Source organism: Physeter macrocephalus, chromosome 18, assembly GCF_002837175.3.
Source record: "Physeter macrocephalus isolate SW-GA chromosome 18, ASM283717v5, whole genome shotgun sequence".
Classification (NCBI taxonomy): domain Eukaryota; kingdom Metazoa; phylum Chordata; class Mammalia; order Artiodactyla; family Physeteridae; genus Physeter; species Physeter macrocephalus.
The window spans coordinates 70,236,283-70,247,175 of record NC_041231.1 but is presented as its reverse complement, the minus strand read 5'-3'; the positions used below and the strand labels follow the sequence as shown (position 1 = coordinate 70,247,175).

At 53.7% G+C, this 10,893-nt stretch overlaps 1 protein-coding gene across 4 annotated transcripts in view; it reads right to left on the bottom strand.

Moving 5' to 3' along the window:
• ZNF76 (zinc finger protein 76) overlaps positions 1-10,893 on the bottom strand; it is a 13,717-nt gene continuing 2,824 nt past the window's right edge. Inside the window, exons 2-13 of one of the 4 annotated variants that reach the window (XM_028479136.1) lie at positions 8,917-8,997; positions 8,724-8,801; positions 7,295-7,494; positions 5,072-5,188; positions 4,657-4,732; positions 3,938-4,063; positions 3,645-3,824; positions 2,599-2,832; positions 2,341-2,504; positions 1,464-1,628; positions 811-924; positions 1-258 (exon numbers count right to left, since the gene is read on the bottom strand). In XM_028479136.1, the coding sequence (XP_028334937.1) occupies positions 154-258; positions 811-924; positions 1,464-1,628; positions 2,341-2,504; positions 2,599-2,832; positions 3,645-3,824; positions 3,938-4,063; positions 4,657-4,732; positions 5,072-5,188; positions 7,295-7,494; positions 8,724-8,801; positions 8,917-8,997 (1,640 nt within the window). In that variant the 3' untranslated portion in view covers positions 1-153. The remainder of the gene's footprint in view (positions 259-810; positions 925-1,463; positions 1,629-2,340; positions 2,505-2,598; positions 2,833-3,644; positions 3,825-3,937; positions 4,064-4,656; positions 4,733-5,071; positions 5,189-7,294; positions 7,495-8,723; positions 8,802-8,916; positions 8,998-10,893) is intronic. The other 3 variants (XM_055079722.1, XM_028479140.1, XM_055079723.1) reach the window with 3 other exon arrangements.

Sequence of the window (10,893 nt, the reverse complement as noted above, 5' to 3'; positions counted from 1 at the left end):
TGCCCTTCAGGCCATTTTCCTGCTGCCTTCTTGCCCTAGAGACCTGTGTGGCCACCTTCCATGTGTCAGCCACAGCCTGGGCCCTTGGAGGCAAGGATGCCTGTACGGCATGGCACCTCTTCCAACATGGTGTGGGACCCAGCCCTCTCGGGCTCAGCAGCCGCTCTCCGAATCTGTGGTCTCCAGGGTCACAGTCCCTTGCTGCATGGCAGCAGTGGCTACGCTGATGGCCTCCTCTAAGGTCTGCTGCTCCTCCAGCTGTGGAGAAGGGGGAGGAGAAGGAAGGAGAGAGTGAGACCCTCCCTCCTAGATTCCAGTGCTAGTATATGAGGCCTACTTTTTTGAATCTCCACCCACCCAGTGCCAAACACCTGAGAACTTAGTAGGGCCCCAAGAAACAGGAAGTTCACTCATAGAATCCTATTAGGCTAGGCATGGTGAGGAGCCATGTAATGGTCCAGGATCAGACAAGAGCAGTTTGCTCATAGAAGGGGAATGACTGATTGGAGTAATCATCTACTTCAGCCTCCTTATTTTCCAGATGAAGAAACAGGGACACGAAGAAATGCAGGGTTTAGACCACCAGGGAGACTGCCATCGAAGTTATCCTGAAGGTCAGAAGGGGCTCCCTACCCTGACTCAGTCAAGAAAGAGCCTGAGCCAGGTGTGTGGACGCAGGCAGAAAGGGATTTGTCCTCTGAAATGGGCTCTTTTTGAGCCAAATGCTCTCCTCTTCAAGACCTCCATCTAGTTCCCCTTCCCTTCTAGTTCCTTTCTGTGGCCACAGTATCCTACCAGACCTCAACTCACCTGCACCGCAATGTGAGTTCCATTGGCTGTGGCTAACAGCGCCACCTGTTGATGATGAAGGGATGCTACACTTGAGTCCTCAGCTACCACAGTCCCAGAGGTAATGATTGTGACCTGAAATATAGAAGAATGAGGTTTCCCAACACACCTACATTACTCTCCCAACCCCCAATCCAAAAAATCCCTCCAAGCAAGATGGCTGGGAACAACCCAGAAGGAAATGAATAAAACCATTATGGGTCAGATTAATTAATTAGCTTGGGGCTCAGAGCTAAGTGGGGTTGTATTTTACTTTAATTTACAGCCAACTTAATTTAGGAATTTTGAATCACAGAAGGACAGAGCTGTAAAAGGTCCCAGAGATAATTTAATCCCCTCATTTGAAGATGGACTAAAGTTCATGGAAAAGTAACTTGCCTATGGCAGCAAAGCAAATTAGGGGTAGACTGAGATTTATAAACTCTCTTGACTCCCAGTGCAATGCTTTTCAACAAGAGTTGCTGATGACCCAGAGATGTAGGGAAGACCCTCTATGTGTGGGAATCTTGGTCCTCGTATGAAGGCTTGACTAATTAAGGCTGCACTTTAGGGCTCATCCCACAGAAAGGAAGGACAAGAGAACAAGAAACCCCAAGCAAACCGCCTGGCCATACGGGCTGCGTCTGGGTGCCATCGGCGCTGACCATGGTGACTGTGTGTGTGCCAGATATGGCAAGGTCATCATCATGACTAGGGATGGTGAGGGTGGTACTGCCGTGCTGGGTCACCATACTGATGGCACTCCCCAGTGCCTGCAGGTCTTCTGGTGACAGGCTGACCTGCCAACAGCAAGGAAGAAGATGAGCTGGGAGTGAAGGGGAGGGCTGTCTGAAAGCCCCTAGGCAGATGAATCTGCTCTCCCAGAGCAGGTTCGCTTATTAGTAAGCTAGAAGATTAGCTTCTTGTCACAGGGTGGAGGCAGTCAGGACAAGCAAGTAAAACAGGCCCTAGGTTGCAAAGAGAGGCTACACTGGAAGAATTCTGCTGACCACATCTATTTAACACCACTTTGCCTCGGGGCTCTGTTCCATGCAATTCAGGGTTTCCACCTAATTTCATCCTCATATCAACCCCGAAAGTCATAACTGCACTTGACAGTGAGGGTGCTGACAAAGGTCAGGTTATACTGCTGGCTAGAAGCGCCAAGTTTCCAGATCCCACACCATGCTCTGGCCCGCATACGGACATGTCTCTCTTGAGAAGGACATCCAAGTGTTTCACTCAGATGAACAGGACCTGTCGGCCTCCAAGTAAAGAGGGAAACTACTAACTGTGCTCCAGAAGTCACAGAGACTGAGCTGGAAGCATGAGGAAGAGGTGGGGGCCTGTGTTACAAGATTTGGTACCCTCGGCCTCAGCTCTGAGATCCATAAGGCTAAAAAAGAGAAACTGGGTGGACGTAGGGCTGTTAGAACTTGGAGCTCCCCAGAGAGAGTGGGAGAGGGTACCAGCCAGAGTGGCCCACCCCACCTCTACCCCCAGGGTCTATACCTGCTGGGCACCATCCTGAGTGATCAGAGCCACCTGGGGGGCCCCATCTTCCTCGGTCACCATAGCCACTTGCGCAGGGATGTCATCACCCTCTTCTTTCACCTCTGACAGGTAAGCAATGCGGGGTCGTTTGGGTAGCGGGTTCTCCTCCGCTGCAGAGGCGGCTGGGAGAGGAGAGCCCAGGCTGACAGCTGCCACCAGGTGGTCAAGGGGAGGCCCGGCTTGTCCCCACTCTCACCTCCTGCCCACGCCCCTCACCCTCGAGCTGCTGCTGCTCATAAAGGGCCTGCTCACTCTCCTCCGTGGCCTCCAGCTCGCCGTGGGCGCTGCGCTTGTGCATGGCCAGGGTAGAGGTCTGCCGGTAGGTCTTGCCGCAGGTGCTGCAGGTGTAGGGCTTGCAGTGTGTGTGCACCACATGGTGCTTATACAGGCTTGAGTACTCGGTGAAGCGCTTCCCGCAGCCTGGCACCGTGCAAACGTATGGCTTCTCCCCTGGGGACACTGGGCTGTGAGGGGGGTGGGACCTGGGGCTGGCAAAGGGGAAACTAAGGGGATAGGAGTGGGGGACAGGGTTGGTGAAGGGAGAGCCAGAGGGAGGAAGAGGGGCTGAGATCTGGGACTCTGAATGGACAGTTGGGGAAGGTGGCCAGCGGAAGGCAGAGGGGACGTGAGTGTGGGACCACGGAGCCCAGAGACAAGGTAGAGAGAAAATGGCAGGGGCAAGGCCGAGGCTAGTGAAGGGGCTGGTGGGGGGCGCTGGGGGCTTGTGAACAGAAGAGGCAGGAGATAGAGAGGGGTGACTGATATGTCAGGTACGATGGGAGAGTGAGGGGACACATGCGTCTGAGAGGGGACACATGCGTCTGAGAGATGACACAGAAGGCTAGACAGGGACATAACACTGGGGAGGGTGAGGATACACAGGAGTCACATGGACAGTGGATGAGGTGAGGAGCTGAAGATGACACTTCCCTCTGCTTTTTCCCCATCACGCCTGACCCTGGGCTTTTTCTGGAGCTCAGCTGGAGGGGGAGAATTTCGGGTGGGTACAGAGAGGCGGCAGGGAGCTGAGAGGGCCAGCAATGCCCGTCAGATTGGACCTCACTGCTGAAGGAGGAACTGCTCACTGAAAGTGAAAGAGTGGTTCTGGGAATATGGCCGAAACCCCCAAAACCCTGTGCCCTGCCCACGGACCAGCCTGGAATGACGTTCTGGGTTGCGCGTCGAGAACATGTTTAGGTCAGAAGCCTATGGTAGAGGGGGCTGGGGCCTCAGGGGTGGTCCTTGCATGCCAGCTGGCCCACCTGTGTGGATGCGCACGTGATTCTTGTAGTTGGTGGCACTGGTGAAGCCACGGCCACAGTGGGGCTCGGGGCAGGTGTAGGGCCGCTCGCCCGTGTGGGTGCGCACATGTACCTTGCGGATGTTAGACGTGGTGAAGGAGCGGCCACAGCCCTCAAAGGGGCACCGGAAGGGGCGTTCACCTGTGGAGATGGGCTGTGTGAGGGTGGCTCTGGAAGGGGTCCTGCGGAGCAGGGAGCAGGACGAGCCCTGGGCTCAGAGCCGGGTCTGAACAGGGCAGGGCGGGCGGGCCTACCGGTGTGGGTCCGGACGTGCTTCTGCAGGTCTCCGGAGGTCTTGAAGGCCTTGCTGCACAGCTCCTCTGGGCACTTGTATGGCTTCTCACCAGTGTGGGTGCGCACGTGGCTCTTCAGCCCATATCCTGTCCGCGGGTGGGAGGGAGGGAAGGAGGGGTGAGAAGAGCATTGGGTGGGGCCTCATCCTCCACCATCTCTTCTTCCTAATCCAGAGGCTCACCATCTTCAGGTCTGCTCTGCGAGGCTCCAGACCTCCTCTGGCACAAGAAGCCTGTGTCTGCCTCTATCCCACCCCTGGCTGGGCAGGTAAGAGGAGCCGGAGAAGCCCACTCTGCTCTCCTTCCCTCTTCAGGGGCAGCTGGTGCCATTCCAGAACCAGTGTAAGAGGGAACCTAGAGAACCTATGGCTAAAGGGCCTCAATTCAGAGGGAAAATGAAGCCTAGAGGGATGCAACCGACCACCCGGCACCCCCAGCTGGTGGGTGTCAGGGCTGACGCAGAGGCAGGTCTCTCTGCCAACCCCCAGCTCCTGCTGCCTCTTGCCTCTGTAACAGGGTTTCCTCCAGAGACGGCGCCCTGCGTCAGAGCACTCCGACAGCAGTTTCTCCAGGAAGGGAGCCTGGTGCTTGGCTTCCTTGAGGGAGTTGCCAGAGCTTATCTAGAACCCTCTCCCCTCAACTGGAAGCAGTCCACCTTGGTCCCCATCCAGGTAGGTTACCTGTGGCAAAGGCCTTTCCACAGCTGGGGAAATCACACCTGTATGGACGGTCACCTGTATGAGCTCTCTCATGCACCTGTGAGGACAAGCAATCACGTAATTCAGAGGGACAAGGGTATGAATGGGCAGTTTAGTTCTCGTTAGGGCCCGGAGTATCAGCATTGGCCACCTCCTTTATTTTGCTTCCTCTTCAGCTGAGATGCCCCCTCCAGAGACCCCTCCCTGATTGTCTTCCCTCCTGCATTCTTCATGTGTGTCAAAGCCCTCTGTGCTGACTTCTCTGTACACTCATCTCTTCCTTCCAGGAGGCAATGAGCAACTCGAAGTCAGGGACCAGTTCCAGTCAAAGCAGGAAGGCAGAATTACAGCCTGCTGGGAAGATGGCAAGGCTAAAAGCTCTCTGCAGCAACCTTACCTTTAAGTGATGAGCGGTGGTATAGAGACGCCCACAGCCCTTGTAGCCACAGCGGAATGCTCTGTCCCCAACCTGCTGTCCTTTGCCATTATGGGGAGCCTGGCTGTCATGCAGAACCTGAGGGAAAAAATCTTGGCGTCCCTATATGTATTCGCCTCAATGAAAGAAGGGAAGAGGTAGGACACAGGACCCAGCTGGCCCCTTAAGACCCAATAAATAGGGTTAAACCTACCAAGGGGGAGAAGTGCAACCTGGGTGACAGATCCAGACAGACGGAACAGACACCAGGGCATGCTGCAGAAGAAATGGGGCTGGCATGTGGAGTCACCACCCAGCTCTGATGGATAGAGGAATGACTAAATGTCATAGGGGCTGTGACAGCTTTGGGAGAAAGGGTATCTCGGGGCTGTGACAGCTTTGGGAGAAAGGGTATCTCCTAGACGGCTAGGTAAGGTGGGGGAGGAGCGGTCTGAACAGCCACACTTGAGCTGGGTGGTGACTCCACATGCCAGCTGCCCCTTCTTTTGACTACCAAGCTAGGAGGCGCAACTCTGGACATGTTTATCCTCTGATGGGAGGAGATCGATCCCTCCCTCCCTGGGGGAAACCTGTGTTTGGAAGGGGCATTAACAAGTGGCTTGCTGTGGGATGAGCTCACCTGCGTTCACCAGAAGTGAGGTGGTCACAATCAACAAACTGCAGAAGTGCCCAGGGCAGGGGCCCAAAAGTCCCACCAGAAGCCTCAGCTCTAACCACGGCACCTGGCTAACTAACAAGTTGTTCCCTTCCCTTTCTCCTGTGAACACCCTTTTCACATCAGCCTCTGGCTTCGTGGAGCCCTTACTGTTCTTCTGCTTTCCTGGGCAGAGTCCTGCTGGGACTGTCCCTTAGTCTTTGTTTCTGGGACCCTACGGCCTTCCAAGGAGCTCCTGAAACAGAACTCCGGAAGTCGTGGTGAGCAGGACACAAAAGAGGGAGACCAAATCCATGGCAAGGTCTGTCTAGTCAGCTCCAGGTCAAGGGGTCAAGCAGCTGACAAAGTTTCATGGATACTTAAGGAGCTGATGGGTGGCAGGAGAGGGTCACAGGTGGCCAGGCCTGCTCGGCAGGCTAACCTGCTCGGCAGGCTAACCTGCTCAGGCATTCGGATTTCATTCCCACGTCCCACTGGCTCTTGAGGTAATCAAGGGAATCAAGGAACTTCAGGGCTGGAAGCGACCTCTGAAATCATCTGGCCCCATCTCATCGTATGAGACAGGAACAAGCTGAGGCCTAGGAGGGGAGTGACTTACCCAAGGTCAGACTAGGTAGAGGCAGAGCCAGCACAGACCTCAGGGCTCACAATTTAAAGCTCAGTTGTCTTTCCAACATCAGTAAGCCTCAAATTAGGCTTCTAAAATACACCTGAAGGAACTGGAGTGGGAGTGGGCATAGCCCAGAGGGGCCTACTGCAAAGTTTTGTGCTTTAATTTAAAAAGACACAAGGATTTCCTTTTCTCTTTTATGATACAGCTACATTAGTTTTATTATAAAAATAACTCCCCCCAATCTTTGGGTAAAACGGGTGTTCCAGGAAGCCCTGTCACATCTACCCTGAGGCACTGCTGTTCATGGGGAGAGGGAGCACCCTGGTTTGGAAAGCTCACAGATCTCTGTAACGGATCCCCCTACGGGCAGGACCACAGCCCCAGGAGAGAGAGCTTATACTGACTGATGTTTGGAAAGCCAAGATCCTTTTTCTTTGCAGCTGAGCTACTGTGCAAGCCTTGTGTTCCAAGAATCCCAGCTGCTCTGTTACATCTGCTCTTGTCACTGCCTACTGAGGTTATTTTCCCAAATGACTTAATGAGTCGCAGAGAAGAAATAAATATAAGAACATCTGACCTTGGTGGAGTGGAAAACTAATAAAATTCACTGGCAAGGCAAGAGCTTTCTCAGACAGTACAGCCAAAGTGAAGCTAGGCCTAAATTCTCACCGTACGGATATCGCTCTTTCCTACAGCTGCCTTCCCTCTGCACAGACAGCATAAACAAGCGTGAGTGTACACAGCTGTCGGCGGCCCTGGCCAGGCTGTGATGCTCATCCGAGACGATGACGTGTGAGAGATAAGTTGGGGGAGCCAGTGTGGAGGGGCAAAGGGAGTGGCCCCGGCCATGTCCAGGCACAGGACTGCCCTTGTCCTCTAGAAAGGTGGCAGATTTGGCAGGGCCAAGAGAGCTCACCTTGCTGGCATACTGCTCCAGGGCCACCACTGTGTCAGCGCTGAAGCCCTCATCGTCCTCTGTGGCCAGGTCCTCCAAGCCCACCTCTGTCTGCACAGCCAGGATGGTGCTGTCGGATGGCACAGCCACGGGGTGGTGAATGTAGGCAGTGGAGCCATCTTCCAGCTGGACGGCTTCCAGGGCACTGGGGTCATAGCCCTCTGCAGGGAACATGCGGTTAGCCCAGACGCTGCACAAGGGCAAAAGACGCGGCTGGGACCTGGGCTTTAAGGTAACGAGAGGTACATACACCAAGGAGGGTTTTAACCTCGGGTTTCTCCTGGTCCCTCACTTTGGCGATTCACTCTGGCTGGCCTTCCTTCTGGGGCAGCCTCTCCTAAGGATGAGGTCTCCTATGGAGTACCCACTGGGAACTCACAAGCTCTGTGAGGACTCAAGGAGACCATCATCTTGGCCTAGATGACCACAAGAACCTCCTAACTGGTGGCCCCTCACCCTCTAGTCCCCTCCAGGCAGCAGAGCATCTAGAGGGATCTCTGCAGGACACAAATGTGATCACGTTACCTGAGGCTCTAAACAGTTCAACCATGTTCCATTTGTCTTAGGATAAAGACCAAAACCCTTATCTTGAAGCCCCAGTGCTCTGGCCCCCGCCCTCTCTATTCAGCTTCATCTCACCCACCCTGCCCTCACCCCCAGTACTTGAACTCCTAGTAGTTCCTTGGACATGCCGTTCTTTCTCCCCGCCCACCCCCGTTTCCAGACCACACATGCTGTACCTTTCGTCTGGGGTACTGAACCCTCCCTGCCACTGCTCTTCCCCAGCTAAGCCCACTTCACCCTCCAGCACTCAGCTCAAGTGTCACTTCCCCAGAGAAGCCCTCCCTGAGCCTGAGCCCATCTGCAATGATCAGTTCATCATGATGGTTCATTTCAGGCCTATTTCCCCCACTAGATTCTAGGAGAGTAAGGGCTATGTCCGACTCTGTTCTCTCTTGTATACGCCACACCTAGTACCATGCCTGGCATGCAATAATTGCTCAAGAAACTACTTGTAGAAGGAATAAACGATTATTCTTCAATACCTTAAAAGCTTAATTCTCAAAAAAATGATAGTTAAGTTTTTAGTCCTGGTCTTCGATGACATCATTGGGCCCTATTTAAAGCCCTAAGAATTTGTGGCTGTGCTGGAGCCAAAGCCGCCATCAAGGCCCAGGCTACAGACCCCCATGCTCAGCCTCCCGGGGGCAGAAACAGCTGTTCCTGTGGTCCACACCAGGGAAGGCAGGCGAGCCTGCTGATCCAGGTGAGCTTGCAGACCACAGCTCCATGTCTCTGCCCCAGCTCCCAGGGTGCACAACTCCAACCCCCAACCTCTGCCAGTTCTGCTTCCCTTCCTTCTTGTCAGTCGTGATAACTGTGACCCCACCTTTGGGTGTGCGGTGTATGTAGGCCATGCTGCCATCTTCCAGCTGCACGGGCTGTCCATCCTCAAAGGAAAGAGGTTCTGTAATGAGAGCAATGCCTGCCTTTCTCTGGAGCTCGGTGTCACAGAGGGGGGTCCTTCAGTGGGGGCTGCCTGGCCTGCCTCATGAGGCAGGGGTGTCTCAGGATGCCCTCACCTTTCTGCACTGTCACTTGGTGGATGTATGCAGTGGTCCCATCCTCGAGCTGGATCACTTGCCCTTCAAGAAGCTTCTCTCCTGTGGAGGTGAAAATGGAGAGAAGTGGGCCAGGCCCAGAAGAGGGCTGAGGGACACATGCCTGTTTTAGCAGAGGCCTGTTGGAGGCACAGACCGTGTGTCTAAGCACAGGTGACATTCTCCATGTTACCTCATTCCCTCCCTCCCAGGCCTGTGCCTCAGAGATACTGGGGGTAGAGACATCCTGCCATGAGGAACCCTATAGCTCCCAGCAGATTCCCTTCCTGTTAGTCACAGGAGAAGCAACTTCCTTTATTATTCTACCCACACCTGGCAAAGTGGGGACTTCCAACCTGGCAGTAAGCTGCTGAGATTGAGCTAAATGGCAAACAAAGGATGCCCTGAAATGTGGAAAGGCCCCGGTGGGTCAAAGTTCAGATCTGACTCAAACTAACTAAATCAAAATACATTCCCTTGTCTCCCACTGTGGCAGTATGCCAAGACCTAGACCCTCTGATAAGGCAATATAGCTTAGAGGTTAAAAGCAGTGGGCTCTGAAACCAGTCCAGGCCTCCTGGGTTTGAATTTCAGCTCTATCTCTTACTAGCTGTGTGATCTTGGACACCTTATTTAACCTCCCTGTGCCTCAGTTTCCTCTTCTAAGAGCAAAAGGCTCTTAGGTTTAGAATTAGAATTAGATAGGCCTCTCCTTATGTCCAGTGAGTTTGAGAGGGAGAAGGGGCAAAGGAAGTGAGAAAGGGAAGAAGGAAAGGGAGACTGAAGACTTAATGACAAGTGCTTTCTTTGTTCCTTTCTTTACAAGTTTCAGGTTTAGGAATTTGAGCTCCTATGATGTGGGAGAAGGACCAGACAGCTACTTCTGGCTCACCTCTGCAGATGTCTCCCACTCAGAAGAATTCCCAAACTTGTCCCCAAACTGAGTTTTCTTGGGTCAGTAACTAACAGTTCTACAACCCAGCCAGAGGCAGGTAAGGTGGAGACAAAGATAAGAAGTAGGCGTGAAAGGCAGTTGAGTCGAGGGGACAGCGACTCCCCCTCTTCCCTCCCGCCCAGCAAGCAGTAAGCTACCCTGCCTTTTAACACTTTAGCTGTCCTGGCAAGGGCACCAGTACATGGGGTTCTGAAAGTATCATCAGAGCTTCTGCTAGCGGAGTGGGTACTGCTTCAAGGCGGGAAACAAGATGTTGAGAAGAGTTATTTGGGAAAAAATTTCAACCTAGAATTTCCTTTAACAAGCAGAGATGACAATGGCGAGAGGCAGCGGGGAGAAGAGCTGGCCGACCGGGCGGCCCTCGTACCCCACTACAGAGGTGACTGTAGGTTCTGGTTTGCCTGGAACGGTACCAGCACCTTTATTCATAGCACGCTCTTCCACTCTCCAAAGTGTTGTCTTTGAATAACAGGTTTCACACTTACCCTAATTATAGGTAAGTGTCATAAAATTTTAGGGCTTCTGGCTGGCTAAGCTGGGCCCAGGCAGAGCCACCTGCTGCAGAGATGAAAGTGCCCTGGTCAAAAGCGTCAGAGGAGCTCATCAGCAAGAGAGCTGCCTTTCCGGACAGTGAGGTTCTGGTTCCTGAGGGCCAACTCTGCTCTCAGCAGTGTGAAATCTGTTGTGTGTGAGTGTGTGTGTGCACTCGTGTAAGAACACACTACAGCACCATGGAGGAGGCAGAGAACAGAGCCAGGAAGAGTGACAAGAGGAAGATATAAATGGAGAGGTGGGGGAGGCAAAGAGATCCAGACATAAGAAAACAAGATGTAAGAAAAGAGTGTGGCCTTCTCAGGCCAAGTGTTGCCACTTGATTTTTTCTTTTTTTGCGGTACGCGGGCCTCTCACTGCTGTGGCCTCTCCCGTTGCGGAGCACAGGCTCCGGACGCGCAGGCTCAGTGGCCATGGCTCACGGGCCTAGCCGCTCCGCGGCATGTGGGATC